The 20,630-nt window shown below is 52.8% G+C and overlaps 1 protein-coding gene across 1 annotated transcript in view; it reads left to right on the top strand.

Annotated features, from left to right (window-relative positions):
* CDH22 (cadherin 22) overlaps positions 1-20,630 on the top strand; it is a 70,898-nt gene that overhangs the window by 6,151 nt on the left and 44,117 nt on the right. Inside the window, exons 2-3 of the mRNA XM_037044198.1 lie at positions 4,156-4,450; positions 18,669-18,788. Of these exons, the coding sequence (XP_036900093.1) occupies positions 4,156-4,450; positions 18,669-18,788 (415 nt within the window). The remainder of the gene's footprint in view (positions 1-4,155; positions 4,451-18,668; positions 18,789-20,630) is intronic.

The following is a 20,630-nucleotide window of genomic DNA, read 5'->3' as shown; positions in this document are numbered from 1 at the left end:
AGTTTAAAAGACTCCACACAGATATTGGACGATGGTCCCTCTGTCTCCAATGGGTCAGGATTTGAGTGGCCCCCAAACTCCCCTGAGACTCAGGTGGGAAAGGGAGAGGAAGTGCATTGGGCACCTACTACGTGCCGAGAGCTTCCACATATGATCTGATGAATCTTTAACACGTATTGGAAAATGTCAGATCTACAGAGAGGAAAACTGAGGCTCAGAGAAGGGTGACCTTACTGTGGGCTATACCACAGGTCAGTGACAGCTGAAGCTGGCACCCAGCCCTTGCTGAAGCCAAAGCCTGTCACCTTTTCTGATTTGTGACTTGAAGTCCTTTTCCAAATGATGAAATAGAGGCTCAGATTGAAGAGGCTGCCGCTGACTGGTGTGCGGGCCTCTCCCCAAGCTGTGCAGCCCTGTGACTGCCTCTCGGTCCAGCCCCTCCTCCTCGGTCCCTTGTGGCCTGAAACACTGTAAGTGGACTAATCTAATCCCCAGGGGCTGTAGAGGGGCCACCCGTGCACAGGACTCAAGCAGGTGAGGGCCCATCTCATCCCTTCGCCTGGAAGACGGGGACACGTGTGCGGGTAAAATTAGATCAGATTTCTGCCAAGGCCTGCGACGCGCGTGTGATACACAGGGGTGTCCAACTTTTCAGCATCTAGGGCCACACAGGAAGAAGAAGGGTTGTCTTGGGCCACACATTAAATACATCTTGATGTGTAATCACAAAATAAATCTTATAAGGTTTTAAGTAAATTTACGATTTTGTGTTGAGCCACATTCATAGCCGTCCCGAGATGCGTGGGCCGCAGGTTGGACACCCCTGTGCCAGGTGACCGGTGAATGAGAGCACCCTCCTCCAGCCTCCACTCATTGTAATGTGCTGTCGAGAAATGTGCTCCCAAGATAGGGCCACGTGCACTCCCTCTCTACTTGGGAGGCTAGACCCAGGCAAGCAGGGCTGGCAGTCCCAGCCCCACCCAAATCTTCAACTCCCGGCTCCTGCCCAGGCTGACCAGCCCGGCCTGTCCCTACAATCCCCAGTGGGCAGCCACTGGGCCCCAGAGTGACCTTTGTGTCCTTCTTCATGGAAAAAGATTGATGACTTCACCTCTGGGTTCCTGTCCTTCCTCCCCACTCCTCACTCGTAAGTGACCCCTGTCCAGGGTCTGAGTTAAAATGTCGCGGGCTGCAGGGACAGGAGCAAGGCCCAGGAGGAGGAAAAAGAAGGAAACACCCATTTATAGAGCATTTAGGATGTTATATTTTGTCATGTAATCCTCACCACACCTGCACCAGGTAAGGCTTGATCTGATTCCTCAGGTGGGAGAATGAGCCCAGAAAGGTAAAATGGACCAGCCCATGGTCACAACTTTTGTGAGTCGTGGTGTCGGGAGCTGGCTTCCCCCACATATCTGTGTGGCCAAGCAAATGGCTTCCCCTCTCTGGGCCTCCGCTTTCCCATCTGAGAAAGGGAAGAATAACAGTGCTCCATGTGGCCGCAATGAAGACCAATGTTATAGCTGTTAAGCATCCCCCCAATGGTAACTCGAGGCACACCTTGTTTTATTGCTCTTGGCTTTACTGTGCTCCAGCGATGTTGAGTCTTTTTTCCCAAATCGATGGCAAGGCCCTCCACCATCAAAAAGGACTGTGACTTGCTCTATTGTGATACAGTGTTGCGGTGTCTGGAACCAACCCGCCAGGTCTCCGAGGTATGCACGTGTTCCGCACACTGCTCAGAAGTGTGTGCCTATGAAGCTAGCAGATGGCAGGTCTGATTGGAAAGCAGGCTCAGGCACTCTAGGAGGGAACAGGGCCACCCTCTCCCATCGCCACGTCCCCTGGGCAGACGTGGCGGAAAAGCGTAAACAGCAAACAGGAGAGACAGGTCTCATCTCCCCTCACTGGCAGTGATTCAGGGCCGCCGTTCTGAGATAATTTTATTGGGGGCATTAAACTGAGTTATGAGGTTTTTACAATCCAGCCACTTATGAGAAATCTATTAACAGTAACTGGACAGGAAGAAGGCTTCTTGGTGGAGCCCAGGACAGGCATTAATTGGGGCAATCTATAATAGGACGGGGACCCAGAAAGGTTCCGCCAGACGCCTCCATTTACTCCCCGCAATTTCTGCTGAGAATCAGCAGACTCGCCAAAAAGAGAGAGATGCCCATTAATCGGCTAATGAAATATGAAAATGTTTATGGGCCATTCAATCTTCCAAATGGCACTTCTATAATCCACCTTTCAGACACAAAGTCCCACCAGCAGAATTTATTCCCCAGCTCCTTCTGCTTGGCAAGGGGTGGGCTTTCGTCCCCGTTTGTGACAACTTTATTGGCACCTGTTATCCTGCTGCGTGGGCTAGGGGACACAGCATCCTGGCTGAAAAGGGGACTTGGGGATTCTCTCATTCACACCCCATCTCTCTGGGAGCTTAGAAGGGAGTGGGGACCCAAGGGTCACCAGCTTCATGGGATGCATTTTCCTCTCCTCAGAGCTGCCTCGGAGATTTGAGCATTGGAGGGTAAGGGCTTAGGCGTCTGTTTGGAAGAATGGTCCGCGGGCTGGTTCCTCGCCCAAGAGATCTCTGGGCATTGACAACAGCCCGGGACCTGTAGCCTGTGAGTGCCTCAATCCAATCCCAGGCATGTGTCGCCAACATTTAGCAAGAATATAACAGTATGGTAGCTGCCATTTGTTGGACACTTACTATGTCTCAGGCAGGGCTGATTTTCGGCTCATGCACATCAGCATGGCTGCGCCAGTTAATGAGATAGTGAAAAAGTCTGCAGTAAATAGTTTCTCTTCACTCCCTTGCCCAACTCCCTCAGCCCCTTGGACTTCTCTGTGATGTAGCAACTGCAAGGTTCCTGCCTGTCCCTATTCCATGGACAGTGCCCCTGCTCTGCTGGCTGTTAAATAGTTTGTCACGTGGTGCCAGGCAGGTGCTGAGGGCCTTGAGTGATTTCAACTCAATGATCCCCCAGCGCCTAGGAGAAAGGTGCTGCTATGACCCACGTGTTACAGAGGAGGGGACCGAGGCTCAGAGAGACACAGCAATCACCCAGGGAGATGCTGCTGCTGCCCCGGCCAGGCTGCGGTGCCTCTCCCTCCCTCTGGGCTCCTCTTGGGAGGTTGGAGGATGGGGCGAGAAGTCCGGGCTGCAGACCAGGCCAGTTCCTCCACTGAGCAAATCATCCCACTTCCCTAATCCTCGGGAGAACATAGAAAGTAAGTCTATGAAATCAGAGACAAAGCCCACTCCGGTACTTTCTTTTAAATAAAGAACACTGAACTAGATACACACGTAAATCGCGCAGCATGGTGCCCGGCACATAGTAAGTGCTCCTTCCATGTGCGCCCCCTTTTCTCCTCTCTCCCTCCGTGCCCTGTCCCCATCCTGTGCCAAGCCCCAGTCTGGCTATCCAAATATCGAGATGAGTAAGGTACAGCCCTGACCTCTGGGAGTTCAGAGCTCAGGGATACCGGAGGGCAGCTTGGAACCTTGTTAGAAATGCGCGCCGAGGCCCCATTCCCAGACCTACTGAGTCGGAATCTGCGTTATAACAAGATCCTTGGGTGATTGGCATGCACAGGAAGTGAGAGAAGCACTGGCTACAGCCATCCTACAAGCAGAACACGATAATGACGGCCTGACATGCTACGGGGATCTCGGAGGGGACTGGGGAACAGAGATCCAGAAGAGCTTTGGGGAAGAGCCTGCAGGATGAGTAGGGCTTCGGCAGGCAGAGAAGTCAGGGCGGGGGGCCTGCAGCAGGAGCCGGTTGGAGGAGAGGCGGCTCTGGACCTCCTAGTAAAGGCAGTGGGGAGCCATAAAAGAGTCTCAGGCAGGTGGGGACGTGTTTAGATCTGCCTCTGAGGGCGAGAGTTCCGGCTGCAGAGGGAAAGGTAGATCGCAGGGGTGGGGCTGGAGCCGGGAGAGCCGCTGGTGGGAGGAACTCTCTGGGCCCGACAGTGAGGCCCAGACGGGGGTGCAGCCTGGCCCCCCAGCCTCCGTGTTTGTGTGGAGTGATGGGGATGTGGAAGAAGAGACACGCTTAGGAGCAGGCCCCCAGTGGTACTCAAGGCAGGGAAGCCGAGAGGAGCTTCCTCCCACCGTCCACCCCACCTTCCTCCCTGCCTCTCCAGATCCACTCAGACTCAGACGAGGGTGATGGGGCCATCAAGTACACCATCTCCGGTGAAGGCGCAGGCACCATTTTCCTGATCGATGAGCTGACCGGTGACATCCACGCCATGGAGAGATTGGACCGAGAGCAGAAAACCTTCTACACGCTCCGGGCCCAGGCTCGGGACCGCGCCACCAACCGCCTTCTGGAGCCCGAGTCGGAGTTCATTATCAAGGTGCAGGACATTAATGACAGCGAGCCCCGCTTCCTGCATGGCCCCTACATTGGCAGCGTGGCTGAGCTCTCGCCCACAGGTAGGCTGAGGGGTCCTGGGGGGATGGGGTGGGTCTGCTGTGGGTGCCTGGCTGATGATGCTTTGGGGTAGGGTCGGGGAGATGGGAGCCGCCCCCCTAGGGCAGAGGTACAGGTGTGAGCCCAGGTGCCCACACAGGCTCCAGGCTAGTCCTGGACACAGTCACAGCCACACACATGGACAGAGGCATGCACTCGACCTCAGGCACACACATGGACACAGTCCCCCAATGAACATGGGTCTACATGTGGACACAGAGAAACACTTGGACATGGTCTTACACCCACACACAGTCTCACACACACAAACCCAGCCCCATGGGCTAGTGCAAACCAGCTCAGCTGTCTGCCTGTGCACAGCCCTTTGCCAGAGTTCAATTGCACTGTGACCATAATCCCCACACAGATCAGGCACAGCTGGGCACGGCTACACCTACAACCAAAGACAACTAGCTCGGGGCACAGACCCAAACCCACAACCAGACACAGCCTCACACCCAACCTAGCCACCTACAACCCGGCCCAAGAAACAGCCCCTTACATAGACGGAGTGAACGCACAGTCACCTACACAAACACAAGGAACAGCCACACCAAACGCCACCATCCTGGAGCCGGGCCCCACCAGAGTGTGGCCATAGACAGGCCCATGCACAAGCAGGTGCAACAACATTCAGACAGCTCCATTCACGGCCCTCAGGAAGCCCCAGGCACCCAGGTCCAGCTGCCTGGGGACACAGGTTCACAGGGACGGCTGAGTACCCAGACACAGACTCAGGTGCACACACCCAGGCAGGCTGCAAACACACACCCAGGGGCACTGGGTGCGTGTGGAAAACGAGCACACACATCGAAAGTCCCATCTGCAGAACACCTGCGGCGTGGCCACACTCAGAAACTCAGGTTCGCCCAGCAGGGAACCCTGAAGCTAACAGCTGAATGAGCCTGCCCTCTTCCTCCATGGGGCCCTCACACAGCCAGCTGGCCCCACTTGCACTGGGGCTCCCGTCATAGCCAGTAGCTGCCCCACCGTGTTAACCTGAGCACCTACAAGCCAGGTTGGACAGGGAGCAGGTGCCATCGCTGATGTGCTGTGGCCAAGGGCTCAGTGCCACTTCTCTCTGGGCCTTACAGCTCTATGGCTACGTGGCAGATGCCAGGGGCATTTGGGTGCTTGGGGAGAAGTGCCGTCAGCCCCAGCTTTCCCAGATTCAGCTGAACTGGCAGATTGGTGGGTAATGAGCAGGCTGCTAGGAACTGAAGAGGAGGAAGTGGGCCAGAGAAAATGGTGGGCACCCAGGGATGGTGGGTGAACAGGGGGGCTGTGAGGGTGTAAGTGTGGGTGCCACTGGATCATGCACACACACAGGTCTGCGTGTGTGCCTGGTGAGCACATCCATGGCTGGTCAAATGGCACCTTAAGGCCCATGTGCCCATGTGACATGCCATGTGTCTGTTTGAGTGCATTCATTCATTCATTCACTGAAGAAATATGTATGCAGCCCTGGTTGAGTGCCTGGTTGGCACTCAGTGGATTGAGTGCCAGCCTGCGAACCAAAGGGTCGCTGGTTCAATTCCCAGTCAGGGCACATGCCTGGGTTGTGGGCCAGGTCCCTTGTAGCAGGCACGCAAGAGGCAACCACACGTTGATATTTCTCTCCCTCTCTTTGTCCTTCCCTTCCCCTCTGTCTAAAAATAAATAAACAAAAAGTTTTAAAAGAAATTAAAAATGATACATTTAAAAGAAAAAAATATGTATGCAGACTTACTATGTGCTAGGCACTGGGGACACGGCGATGAAAAGGCAGACAAGCCTCCCTGTGCTCAGTAGGCAAGTAAACAAACAGATCTCTCATTGGGGAAGGCTCCTCTGAGATGACATTGAAGCAGAGACCCAAGGGCTGTGAAGGCAAGGGCCTTGGGGAACGAGCATTTCAGGCAGAGGGAACAGTACATGCCAAGTCCCTGAGGGGAGAGGAGAAGCAGCCAGATCTTACAGTCAGGCCGACCACAGTCAGGGCTTTGCCCTTCATGCTGAGCAAGCTGGGAAGTCGGCGGATGAGCTTGTCCAGAAGAGTGACATGATCCGACTTAGTTTTAACAGGATCCCTTGGCTGTTCTCTGACGATTAGGTGGGGGTGCCCATCGGGGAGAATATTGCAATTACCTAGGCAGGAAATCATAGTGGCGTGGAACAGGGTGGGACCAGTGAGGGTATTGGAAAGAGGTCGACTCATGGATAGATTTCTAAAGTAGAGCTGAAAGCATTTGCTAATGGATTGGATGTGAGGCGTGAGAGGAAGGAAATTCAAGGATGACTACGAAGATTTTGACCTGGACAATTAAAGCGATGGGATTTCCATTTGCTGTGATGGGCGAACAGATTTCGAGGATGGAGGTAAATCGGGGGTTTGGTTTCAGACATGCAAAGTGGGAAGCGCTGGTAAGCCAGCCAAGTGGAGATCTGAAAAAGGCAGTTCAGTATACAGGCTCAGTGGACAGGTCTGAGCTGGAGACATGAACTTGGAAGTTGAGAGTAGCAAAGACTGCCTGGACTGTCAGAGCCCAATGAGTCCTTAGAAATCAATTTTGCATATGGGGGAAACTGAGGCTCAGAGGGGCAGTGATGTGTCCAAGCTCACACAGCAAGTCAGAGGTAGCCCAAGCCCCTGACTTCCCAAGCCCACTAGGCCCTGCTCCTAAACTCAAACTCGGGCCCAAGAAATGTGGCCCTCCCTCTCTTCACCCCAAACCAACCTGCCTGTTTCTACATGGAAAAGACCAGAAAGGAGGCTGCAGAAGGAAGCGGGAGCCATATCCCACAAGCACCTGAGGGAAGCCTGGAACCTGGGAGGGCTTTAGCAAGGAAGTGATGCGGGCAGACTTGCATTTGAGACAGCGCCCCCTGCTGCTGAATAGAGAACGGAGTGGACAGGGATGGGCGGGTGGGCGCTCCAGAGGGAGGCCCGGCCCCTTATCCACCTGGGAGACTCATCCAACATCGGTCCCCTCATGCTTCAACTCTGAGGGGTGGCAGGCCTGACGGTAGCATCCCCATTGAACAGGTGGGAACACCAAGGCTCAGAGAGGAGAAAATGTGCTCTCAGTCACACAGCAAGTCAGTGCCAGGGCAAGTTGCTGAGCTTGGCTCCCAGGCTGTTGGAGTGGCAAGGGTTCTGTGTCACAGGTGGGGAAACTGAGACCAAGGGAAGGGCAAGGCTCATTCAAGGTCACCCAGCAAGTAGGAGGCAGGGCCAGCCCCCAGCTCCACAAACACTAGCCTGAGGAGTCTCACCTCCGCCTCACCTCTCCCTCCCAGCCCACTCACTCTGACATTCCACTCAGGAAAAAGTCAGGCAGGCGGACTCAGCTTAGACAAGCCAGGCAACCCAGGAGGGGGAGGGAGGAAGCAGAAATTAAATTAGTTTATTTCAATTTGAGCAACTTTTTGAAAGGGAAGCAAATTCGACACCGGGGTGCTTGCGGAGACTCCAGGCGGCTTTGAACATCAGTCACAATTACCAGGCCTCCTGATCCACGCTGAGGGGGGCGGGGCCGACAAGCGGGCACCTGGTTCTGGGCGGCTTTGGAGATCAGAGGGAGCAGGGACGCAGCTTGGGACATGAAAGGCAACAGCACTCGCAAATTAAACCACTCATGGCTTAAAAGGGAACGGAAGCGTGCCAGGGGCCTCCAGCACACCGGTCTTTTAAGGAGGGGCACTGACTGCCCAGCACGACCTGCAGCTGACTGTCAGCAGGCCTGGCTCCCCTCACGACCTTGACCAAGTCCCTGCCTCTCTCTGGGCCCCAAGTTCCCTTCTGAGCATTGAGGGGCGTTTCATTCATGCAACAGATATTTTTTAAAGATTTTATTTACGTATTTTTAGGGAGAGGGGAAGGGATGGAGGAAGAGAATGAGGGAAATATCAAACCTATGTGCCCTGACCAGGAATCATACCGGTGACCTTTTGGTTTGTGGGACGACATCCAACCCACTGAACCACACCAGTCAAGGCATGCAACAGACATTTAATGAGTGCCTACTGTGCGCCACGCACTGTTCCAGGTATTGGGGATTATTAGGAAGCCTATGTGCAGAACATGTGGAGAGACAGGAAAGAAATAAATAAACCACTCTACTGTACACCCAGGGGCATAAATGCTGTGAAGAATAGGGAATTGGGAATTATACAGGGTGGGGTAAAAGTGGATTTGTAATTGTTTGTATGGAAAATAATACAATGATTAATAAATAATAATACAAGAATGAACTCTGTTTCCCATACTCGCAGCTACAAACCCAGTTTTTCCCCACCCGGTATTGGGGGAGTGCTATTTTTTAAGGTTATTTATTTCTTTTGAGAGGGAGCGGAAGGGAGAGGAAGGAAAAGAGAGAGAGAGAAACACTGATCGGTTGCCTCTCTTCCCTCTTGTACAAGCCCCAGCCATTTGTGTGCCAAACTAGGGACCGAACCTGCAAGCCAGGCATGTGCCCTGCCTGGGAATGGACCTGAGCCACACGGGTAGGGACAGGGAAGACCTTTCTTTATATAAGATGACACTTGAGCAAAGATCTGAAGCCAGGGAATGAGCCAAGGGACCATGTGGTACAGTGGCTTTAACACTTCATTGTGCACCCACATCACCGACGGGCTCGTTGTAACACAGATGGCTCCCTTCTCCCCTGCCTGCTCCCCGCCAGGGTTTCCGAATCAGTGGGTCTAGGCTACTGGAAATGTTTGCATTTTTAACAAATTCCAAGGTGATGCTGATGCCACTGGTCTAGGGAGCACACTTGGACAACCACTGTGCTGGAGGAAATGTTCCAGGCAGAGGGGACAGCAAGTGCAAAGGTCCTGAGGCATAGTGTGTTTGTCATGTCTGAGGAACAGCAAGGTCAGTGGCGGTGAAGAGAGGAGTTAGTGAGGGGGAGAGTGTCCCATGAGGTCGCAGGAGGTACCGGGGGCAGGACCACTTAAGACTCTGTAGCCACTGAAACATTTTCGGTTGTACTCTGAGTGAGATAAGACGCGATGCAACTTGTATTTGTAAAGGATGCCTGTTGGCCACCAGGTGGAAAACAGACTGTCGGGGGCAAGGTTGGAAGTAGGGAGATTCGTGAGAGGGCAACTTCCACTGTGTGGACAAGAAGTGACAGTGACTCGGACCAGTCTAGGTGGTGAGAAGGTATCGGGTTAGGGGCGTATGTTGAAGGTGGAGCCAACAGCGTGTGGGAGGGATTGGATGTGGGACGTGAGAGAGGAGATGAGGGTGACGCTGAAGTGTTTGGCCTGAGCAACTGGGTGGATGCGGCTGCTTTGCTGCGATTGGGAATACTCCAGGAGGAGTGAGTTTGCCGTGCAAAATCCAGAATTCACGATTGGCCAGGTTGAGACTGAGATGTCTGCTAGAAGTCTGAGTGGAATTGTCAGGGGGACAGTTGGATCTCTGAGTCTGAAGGTCAGGATTGAGATCAGGGCTAGAGATACAGTTTTGGAAGTCATCCGCCAACAGAGGAAATCTGAGGCTTGGGGCTGGATGAAATCAACAAGGGAGTAATTTTTGCTGGAGAAGAGTTGGGCTAGGTAACCCCTTGACGTGGGGGAGCCAGACCCCTTCCCTAGGGTGTGAAGCCTGACCAATGCACAGCGAGAGGCTCTCATAGGGCTCCTGTGCCCAGTTCAACTCCGCCTGCTTATTAGTGCCGGTTCTGTATGAGACAATATACTTGGCACTGTGGAGGATCCAGAAATGAGAATTTCGATCCAACACTCATCTATTAGCCACTACTTTATTCTGGGCATTGCAGGGATGTAAAGATAAGTAATTGAATTAAATCCAGAAATGTTTATTAGCACCCATTATCTACAAGGCCTCCCGCGTACTTGGCCCCGTAGGGGTTGCAAAGATGAGTCACCCAACTTAGCCAACATTTATTGGCACCTACTTGATATATCGCCCCAAGGGGATAAAAAATAAGTATTTGCTTTCAATTTGGTAAACACAGATTCGTGCCTACTATGTGGGGGTGCAAAGGTTAGCAAGATATGCCTCCTGACCTCAGAGGGGTGGCAGATCAGTTTTATTTCTGGTGTCAGCTCTAATTGGTAGTGACTTTAGGGCTGTATTAAGGAGTCTGAGGTTTCATTGAGGCTCAACAGATGAGAAAGCCACATTTGCTTAGTGATGTCTGCTTGAGCAAAGGCAGGAGAATGTGGTAGCTTATCTACCGTAGGATTGGCGTTGCTGGACCATGGAATTGTGGTTCAATAGCCTGGGATGGGCAGAGACTCAGCCACAGCCACTTTCCCATGTGCTCTATTGTAGCATCTTGAATAGATGGGAAAAGACTGTTTTATGGTAGAGTTTGCATTGTAATAGCCATCAGCTCACACTGCCTTCATGGAGCTATTTCCCTTTGTTCTAACCATACTGGAAAATAATCAGAGAAGATATTACTGTCCTCATTTTACCAAGGAGGAAATAAATTCAGAGACAGAGAAAGTGACTTGTCTGAAGTTCCAGAGTAAGACAGAGCCAGAACCAGACCCAGAACCTGAAACTGGAATCCGAGCTACGTGCCTCGGCACGGATGGCAAATAGTCGCCACCCTGTCTTTAGATGGCGCAAGACTGCACAGCTTGCAAAGCTCTTTCACATCCCTTACCTCATCTCATCACCCCAGGAACTCTCTTGGGTTAAGTGTTGACACCCCCATTTTACAGCCGGGGAAACTGAGGTTCAAGAGGGAAGGAGAGATACAAGCTATCCCAATTGGGATAGCATGCTGATTGCTAAATCCAGTGCTGGGGCACCGGGGGCAGAGAGGAAAGGAGGCAGGCCGGAGGCAGTGTGTCCCCAAGGGTCCCATTTGAGCAGAGCAGCAGCAGGCTGGGAGCCTCTGATTGTCCCACCTGCAGCCAGAGAGAGTGTAGCTCAGCAGCCTTCGGGCCCAAGCCAGNAGCATCTTGCATAGATGGGAAAAGACTGTTTTATGGTAGTTTGCATTGTAATAGCCATCAGCCCACACTGCCTTCATGGAGCTATTTCCCTTTGTTCTAACCATCCTGGAAAATAATCAGAGAAGATATTACTGTCCTCATTTTACCAAGGAGGAAATAAATTCAGAGAGAGAGAAAGTGACTTGCCTGAAGTTCCAGAGTAAGACAGAGCCAGAACCAGACCCAGAACCTGAAACCGGAATCTGAGCTACGTGCCTCGGCACGGATGGCAAATAGTCGCCACCCTGTCTTTAGCTGGCGCAAGACTGCACAGCTTGCAAAGCTCTTTCACATCCCTTACCTCATCTCATCACCCCAGGAACTCTCTTGGGTTAAGTGTTGACACCCCCATTTTACAGCCGGGGAAACTGAGGTTCAAGAGGGAAGGAGAGATACAATTGGGATAGCATGCTGATTGCTAAATCCAGTGCTGGGGCACCGGGGGCAGAGAGGAAAGGAGGCAGGCTGGAGGCAGTGTGTCCCCAAGGGTCCCATTTGAGCAGAGCAGCGGCAGGCTGGGAGCCTCTGATTGTCCCACCTGCAGCCAGAGAGAGTGTAGCTCAGCAGCCTTCGGGCCCAAGCCAGGAATCAATCTCTGGCCTCTGCAGAGACAACTTCTAAAGATGTTTTTAATTAAAGTCCAGGAAGATCTATATGTACAATATCTCCTTGCCTAGCAACGGCACTGCCTCTCCCCTCCCTGGGTGGGGATGGGGGACGGGACAGGAGGTTCCATCTGGTGGCAGATAGGAGCAGCGGCCCTGGCCTCCAGGAGTACCCTGCGGCCCGGGGGATCTGAACAGGAAGGAGTGCGCCTGCATTTTTCTTTGTCTTGCCCATCAACAAATCACTCAACACACGTGAGCACACTCTCTGTGCCAGTCCCTGAGCCCACTGTGGCAGGGGGTACAAAGGTGACAAAGGGTCTTGAAGCCCTGCTCTCAAGGGTCTAGCACATAGAGGGTGCTCTGTAGATATTGGGTGACTGAGTGGAACGGAATTAAAAGCAAAAATTTTTTTGCTTTCTGCAACTGGCAGAGAGACACTCTTGCAGATACTTAGAATGTCACTGGCCCAGATAAACAAGGTGGCCAGACAACTTACCAGAGCATCCTGTTTGGTGACTTTTAAAAAAATGTTTATTTATTTGTTTTTAGGGAGGGAGAAAGAGAGGGAGAGAAACATTAATGTGTAGTTGCCTTTCAAGCGTCCCCTACTGGGGACCTGGCCCGCAACCCAAACATGGGCCCTGACTGGGAATCGAAACAACGACCCTTTGGTTTGCGGACTGGCGCTCAATACTGACCCACACCAGCCAGGGCCAGAGCACCCTGTTTAAATGTAGAGAGAACGGAAGACGTATGGGTCTCCGTTTGGAATGGCAGGGGGCAGACTGGACACACACACACACACACACACACTCAACAGCTGCCTGCGTGGCCGAGTCCGTGGCTGGGACCCACGAGCAGAGGAAGAGTGAGTCTGGAGTTCCCTGGAGACTTGGGAGAAGTGTTTGTGACAGAGAGGGGCCCTGACCCCATCAAGCCAAAATCGCCTTTCTTCTCCTTGTCCCCTCCCACTCTCTCCCACTCTCCTCCTGCTTTTCATGTGTCTCCGTCTGTCTCTGTCTCCTTATAACTCTACTTCCCAACTTCATCTCTGTGTTTCTATCTCTCTCTGTCGCATCCTCTCTGCCCCACTTTTCTTCTGTCTCCATGTAACCCTTCCTCTCCAACCCTCATCTCTCTGTCTCTGCCCTAATTTCTCCCTTTTCGTCTGGGCATCTCTGTCTTCCTACTGTCGCTCTGTCCATCTCTCTGAATCTCTGTCCCTTGTCTGTCTGTCTGTGGCCCACTTTCTTGGCCCATTCCTCTGTGCCTCTTTCTCTGTCACTTGTCGCTGGGCCTGCCTCCTCCCGCTCCACCCTGCGACCTCCCCTCCGGTGCAGCCGCTTGCCTGCATCTCCGGTGCATCATCCATCCACATTAGGCTGCCCTGGCTGGGCAGCGGAAGTCGGGTGGAGGCCGGCCCGGCGAGCCCATTATAAGTGATGATCAAACAGGGAGTCGGTGGGGGCGGTGAGGGGGGGAGCTGGCGAAGGGGCTTGTTTCCTGCGTAATCTGAGCATTCCCAGGGACTCGACAAGTGGTTTTTAATTTTTAATAGAAAGCATTCCAAGCAGTTCTGGCAGCAGCAGGGGGCAGGACTCATTTTTTATAAATGTTTGAGAAGCTAAATGTGAGCCGAGGGTTTCCCAGGCCCAGCAGGGCAGCGCAGGGAGCAGGGAAGAGGCAGGATAGTCGTAATTACAAACATCTTCATAATAATGACACTTGGTCACCTCGGTTGAGGACTCTGTTCTTTTCCAAAGTGTTTCATCTCTTTCATCTCATTAAGACGTCTCCCTCGCCCAATGAGGCGGGAGAGATAAAGCCTTATCTCCATTTCACAGAAGGGGAACTGAGGCCCAGTCAGGTCAGACAGTTTTCCCACAGCCGAGGACAAGGCTGGAATGAGAATTTATGTCTCCAATCCTCATAGCACCACCTCCTCCCTGAGCCAGCGGGGGCTTCTCCTGAGGGTCCTGGAGCCCAACTTCAGGTCTCTGTTGGACCCCACACATAGCAAGTGTTAAGGGAGAAGAAAGGAAAGAATTCTGGCCTGCGAGCCAAGACGGGTTCCGATTCCGGCTGCATGAGGAGGCATGTCAGCACCACCCAGATAAACCAGAGAGGAGGGGTGGGCAAGCCCCTCCCTTGTGATACTGTTGCCCAGGGATCTTCTATTCAAGGCCAGGAACCTGGGCTCAGAGACCTTCTGACCATCCAGAGAGAGGAGGAAGGAATAACTCTGATGGAGCACCTAGTAGATGTCTGTCTTCTTAAATCCATCAACTTGAACCCTCATAGCATCTCTGAGGGGCAGAATGGACCCCCCTAAGTTTCAGAAGAGGAAATATGTCCGACCGGAGGAAAGGCTCGGCCAAGGCGCAGAGTGAAGAAGTGGTGTGATTTGAACCCAAGTCTCTGATGTCAAAGGCCACATAGTCTCCATGGACGTATGAGGGTCACCTCCTCTCAGGATGTCCGACTTCTCCTGCCTGTTTTGCCTGGGAGGAACACTGCATCGTACTCAGTGCTTCTTTCTGGATGTCAGCCTCAGCACAGGGACAGTGCATCCTGGTGGGTGACAGGCTGGCTACGCAGACCTGGGTTCAAATCTTTTCCTGCCACGTACTAATGATGTAACCTTGGGAAAGTCATTCAGCCTCTGTGACTCAGTTTCCTCACCAAGTCCAATCAGGGGTGTGTCTAGGGCATCAGTTCTTAGCCTGGGATGCATTTTAGAACCACTTTAGAATTGTAAATACCCCTGCCTGTGCTCCACCCCAAGAGAGCCCTGTTGAATTGGTCTGGGATGGGGCTCAGCATCAGTTTTATTTTATAGCTCCTAAGAGATTCTAATGTGCAGCCAGGCTGAGAACCACCGGTTTCTGTGCTCTCCCAGGACCAGCCTTTCCATATCTAACATTCCACATGGAGCCCTGGGCTCTGAGATCCTGTTCGTCCGAGATCACGTGGGCAACCATGCTAGCCTGGACTTTGGCTCTTAACCTCAGGTAGCAGAAGGGCTGGCTTGCAGCACCATGGACAGCAAACAGCGCATCCCCACTTCTGGAAGTCTGGGCTTGAACAAGCTGTTGGGGAGGGAGAAAGCTCAATACAGCTCCTTGCCTTTCCCCTCCCTCTCCTTCCTCCGAATCTTCCCTCTCTTGCTTTCTGTATACTTCTTGCCCTTTGACCCGCTTTTTACACGTGGGTTTTGATATCAGATTCACTTGGGTTTGAATCTTGCCCTTCCAGTTTCCTTGTCAGGAGAATTTAGTCAGGCTCTGTCCTTGGTTCTGAATGTGGAAATCTATTTTTCTCGAAATTGTCCTGAGAGTTTGGTGGTACCATCACCTTCATTTCATAAAGGAGGAAATTAAGGCGCAAAATATTTCATTCCTTTGCTCATCCTCCATTTTCTCATATGTAAAGTGGAAATCTTAATAGAGTTTACTTCAAGGCTTTATTATATAAATTCCATAAGATATCTATAAGGGGCTTATCAATATCCAGCACAAAGTCATCATTGATAAACGCCATCTATCATTATCATTAAATAATGACATACAATGATGGGTTTCATTATTACTCGTCATTAACTCACATTTTCACTTTTCACTATGCATAACAGTTTCTTCATCTGTAAAATGGGAGTAATGAGGGATTGTACTGGAATCATCTTATATCGGCTCACAAGAGCCAAGTACTGATTTTCAGGAACTTTGTGCGTCTCTTGATATCACATTGGTAGCTTGAAGTTGGCCATGGTGGGAGCTTTTACACCGTGGAATTCAGCAAACACTGCAAAGCTGGGCATTCCTCCTTGCTGCTCCAGCTCCTGGGGCTGATGGCTAAGCCTGTGCCAGCACACCCCTGCGTCGCATCGCAGAGATGACACGAGGACTGAAGGGGAGAATGGATGTGACGGTGCATCGTGAAATGCAGACTGCTGAGCCTAGGGGGGTGACCTCGAGGTGGTCCCCCAGCAACCACAAGCCTGGCACCCTGCTGTCCATTCTGGGGAGCTGCTGGCTTGTGAGGAAAGTGGGTGTGGGTCCTGGGGAACCAGTTGTGAATCGCTGACCCTTCACCATCCCCACATCTTGGCATTAACTGTAATGGCTGCAGTAAAGAAGCCCAGATTGGGAAATGACTCCATCATCCCCTAGGGACGGAGGGAGGGAGGGAGGGAGGGAGGGAAGGAGGGGGAGAGAGGGAGAGAGAGAGAGCAGCCTATCCCTGAGGAGTCACTCAGCCTGGTAGTGTGCATTGCCCAGAGTGAGGTGGGGGGAAACAGACAGAGGGGAGTGACAGGGAGACCCTCTCTCATAGCAGTTACAACAGCCACTGTTTACTGAGCACCCACTGTGAGCCTAATGCTTTACGAATCCTTCTCCCAATTCAGCGTATCTGTGAGGGGGGCATGATTGTGCCCTTGTGTGCTGGCTGGCAGCACCTCCTGATTTGACAACAAGCCGCATTTATTGTGTCCTTAGCAAGGTTTAGACACTGTCCTCAGCGCTGAACATGGAAATCTGTTTGAGTTCTCAAACGGATCCCGAGAGTTTGGTAGAACTATCACCCTAATTTCACAAGTGAAAAAATTGAGGAACAAGGAGGCTTGTGATATGCCCAAGGTCAAACTGGGAAGAAGTGGCAGAGTCACACTGAATGTGATTCGGTACATCAGGCCACCACCCCCAGAATCACTGTACCTGTACTGACTCTGGCACCCAGAAGGACTTTGGCCTCAGGGAGTCCTGAGTTCAAATCCCACCACTTCCTCAGTCTGTGTCCTCACTCAGCCACTTCTGCCCTTTTACCTGTTTCCTCCCCTGTAATTAGAAGGGACCCATTCTGCTTCTCAGGGATGCTGTAAGAATCGGAGATGATGAATGTAAGTGCCTGGTGAAGCGAGGCATTCAATAGTTTATTCCTTTCTCTTCTCTTTGTATAAGGGGGTGGAGACACCTGGGATCATTCCCTTGGCCCTAAACAGGGGACCCTTGGTCACCAAGCATTAAGAGGGAGGGGGCTTGCCCAAACCTCTTCCTCACCTTCTCCTGGAAACTCTGGTTGACATGGAGCTGGTGCCACCAAAGAGAGAGGCGCATTGCAGGGCAGGTTTAAGAGGCTCGTGATGGGAGGGAGGACACCAGAGGGAAATGAGAAATGCAAAAGAGTGAAAAATAAATACATGTGTCTGTCTGGAATGATCGAGGGCCCCAGGCTGGAGGCGGGAGGGGCGGGCGGCAGGCCGGCTTAGCAGAATTGCTGCAGTAGCATTTCCAGAGCCTCGCTCATTAGCCAGGCAGTGAGCTGGTCTCCCCTCCGTGCTCACTGCCCCGCTGACCTGGAGAGCCCAACCAACCCCCAGAGGGCTCCCTCCAAACCTCAGCATGCCCGGGGCCCCACCCCCTCACCTGCAGGGCACTCAGAAGAGAGCATCTCCTTCAAGTGAGGTCTGAGTCCTTTCCCCCTTGGGTCATATCCTGAGCCCCCAAGGCTCTCTCTTGGCCCTTTCACCTTGGCCCCTACTTTCTGGAAAGGTTCAGCTGGACCACATGGCTTTCCTGCCCCCCCCCCTTAGCCCCTCCCCCACCCTCACCCTCACACCCGTCCTGTCCAGCCTCACGTCCCAGGCCCTGCTTTTGTCAAATTGAACATGATGTCAAATTAGAGCCATCTCTGGGACAGGCCGAAAGAAGCTCCCAGTTTAATGAGGCAGCGTCGAAAATCAATAACTTAATTGCCGCTCTTTGATGGACTTTTATCCAATTTATACTCTCCCCAGCAGCCTACGTGCAGAGCATGAGGAGAAGTGTGTGCCTGGGGGCAGGGCCCGTCTGGACAGGGGGTGGGGACAGGCGAGGAGAGCACCAGGCCCACAGCCGGCTGCTTCCCAAAGGGGAAGTTGGTCACTGCCACACTCCTTCCCCAGGGTCCAAGAGACACTGGCCTCTGAGCCCCAGTGAACTTGGTTATCCTTCTGGGCTGCCTCCTCAGCCCCCGCTCCCCCATCCTGTGGCAGGATGGAGGTGGGGATGAGGGAAGTGGGGAGGTGAGGGATGTGTGGAGGAAGGAGGTAGAATTCCCTTGAGAAAGCCAGAGGGGCTGGGGTGGGTGGAAGACCCCTCTTTGGGGAATCAGGGGTCTGGTTGCCAGTCCTGGCTCTAACTGCTCTAATGCTGACTGTTGTGACCTTAACTGGTGAACATGACCATGACCACCACCCACTGAGAGACTGCCTGAGCCCGATCTGACTGAGAGTTCAGAATGCATCCCCTCGTGAATCCAGAACTAGAGTCTTCCCCATTTTGCTGAAGAGGAAACGGATTCAGAAAGGCCACCTTCCATTGAGTCCTGGGCGGGGAACCACGGAAGGGAGACTTGAATGCAGGTTCATCCTTGTGCCAGTCACTAGGAAGGCCTCTGGTTAGGAAGCAGGGTGCGTGGGAGTCAGTGTGGGCATGGGGACTGTGAAGGGACTGGCTTCTGGGACCTCCAGCCTGGGCCTCCTCAGCCAGCTCCCTCAGGGGTAGGGAGGGGTGGGAAGGATGAGCTCAGCGGCCTCAGGTGACCCCTGTGTTGCTTGGTCCCCCGGGCCTAGGCACTTCGGTGATGCAGGTGATGGCCTCGGATGCGGATGACCCGACATACGGCAGCAGCGCTCGATTGGTTTACAGCGTGCTGGATGGAGAGAACCACTTCACGGTGGACTCCAAGACCGGTAAGGGGCGGGGGCCACAAGGGGCGTGGTCAGGGCGGGGCTGCAGGGCGGGGCCTGGGGAAAACAGAGGCGTGGCACCAGGGGCGGCGCCCGAGCGGGCAGGCGGTGGACCCAGGACGGTAACCAGAGCTCTGCTCTCAGCCTTCCAACCACGTGGCGCCGAGGGTAGGGCAGAGCACACGGAAGCATTTTACTCGCTCCGGGAGACCCAAGGGTCGAGCCAGACGGAAGAGGGGAGGACTGAGGAACAGAAAAGAATGCGGTGGCGGCCCCTGCAAGACTGGCAGAAAAACAAAGGCAGGAGGCGGCCACCGCGGGCGCTCTGGAAGGACTTGGGAGGTCTGGACGAAGCAGCCCCCTGTCCTTGGACCTAAACGGAGGCGGGCGGGTCATATAAGTGTAGTTGGGGGGAGGTCGGCTGGTGAAGGGCACCTGCTCAGCAGCTGTGAGGGCTCCGCTCCAATTCCGACGGAAAGACAGGAACATAGACTGTGAGGGGAGGAAGGTTCTTTGCTTATTTGCCCTCCCCCGCAACGCCACCAAACGACGGTGCGGCACCCCCACCCACCGGGCCCCACTGCGCTCTGAGGTTAGAACCTGGCTAGTCTCGGAGGGCCCTGCCAGAGTGGCGGGGAGGACGGAAGGAGGAGCCCAAGGAAGTGAAGTGGCTGCCAGCTCCGGGGTTGGCGCTCTCGTGGTCCCCGGGAGAGGAGGGGACAAGTGCTATAACAGGGCTCACAGTCGGGGGGGTGGGGCGGCAGAGGGGGCAGTCTTATGCGCGGGCAATTAAGATTTAAGACGCAAGGTTCTCGGAGGTTCTTCTCATCCTCCAAAGGATGAGAAGGTCTTGGCCAGACGGAGGAGGGCGTTCCAGGCAGAGGGCACGGTGCGGGCACGACTCGGAGGAGGAGAACATCCTGAGGCATGAGGGGAATTGTAAGCAATTCAGGACGGGAAAAGCGGGCGTGTGGAGAGGTTGGCGAGGGCCTGGCGCGCCCAGTGTAAGCGGGGTTGGAGAGCTTGGACTTTATTTCCAGGGCAGTAGAGGATGGAGGAGTGTTTGATGGAGTTGCATTTTGGGTTTTTGTTTGTGGGTTTGTTTTGTTTGGAGAGGGGCTCAGAATTCCAGTTTATGAGCACAGTTATAATTGTATTTTCTTACATACAATATTTTTACTTTTTCCTCATTGCCAAACTAATACATTTTGGAGAACATTCAAACATTAAAGAAACATTCAAAAGAGAAAGAAAGAAAGAAAATGCTTCCTACCTCCGCCCCCAGTAATTGCAGCCCCAAAGATAGCCTCTCGGTATATATAGCCTACAAGATGTTGGACTCACTCATCTGAAAACTAACTTATTTTTTAAAATAGAAAATGCATTTCAAAGTTCAAAATTCAAAAAGTCCAAACAGGTATTTAGGGGAAATTCTTTACCCCTTCCAGCGCCCCCACTCACCCAGTCTGTGTCTCCAAGGCAACCAGGGTAATTTTCCCATGTATCTTTCCAGAGCCATTCTATGCATGTACAAGAAAAGAAGTATATGGATTTGTTTTATTTTTTTTCACACAAATGGTAGCTATAACACACCATACACACTGCTTGCCTTTTTTGCTTACCAATACATCTTGAAGATGATTTCATATCAGTACAAACAGAGCTTTTCCATTCTTTTATTCAACAGCTGTGGTGGATACACAAAAATTTGTTTCACCAGTCCCCTGTTGATGGACACTTATGCTCTTTCCAATCTTTTGCTACAACGAACAATGCTACAGTGAATAACCTCACACATATATCATTTGGTGTACATGTGGGAGTATTTCTGCAAGACTATTTTCA

The sequence above is a fragment of the Sturnira hondurensis genome, unplaced genomic scaffold (assembly GCF_014824575.4).
Source record: "Sturnira hondurensis isolate 20B ecotype Veracruz unplaced genomic scaffold, ASM1482457v3 Scaffold0004136, whole genome shotgun sequence".
Taxonomy (NCBI): Eukaryota; Metazoa; Chordata; class Mammalia; order Chiroptera; family Phyllostomidae; genus Sturnira; species Sturnira hondurensis.
Note: the sequence above shows the minus strand (reverse complement) of the source record. Positions and strands in the feature narration are given on the sequence as shown.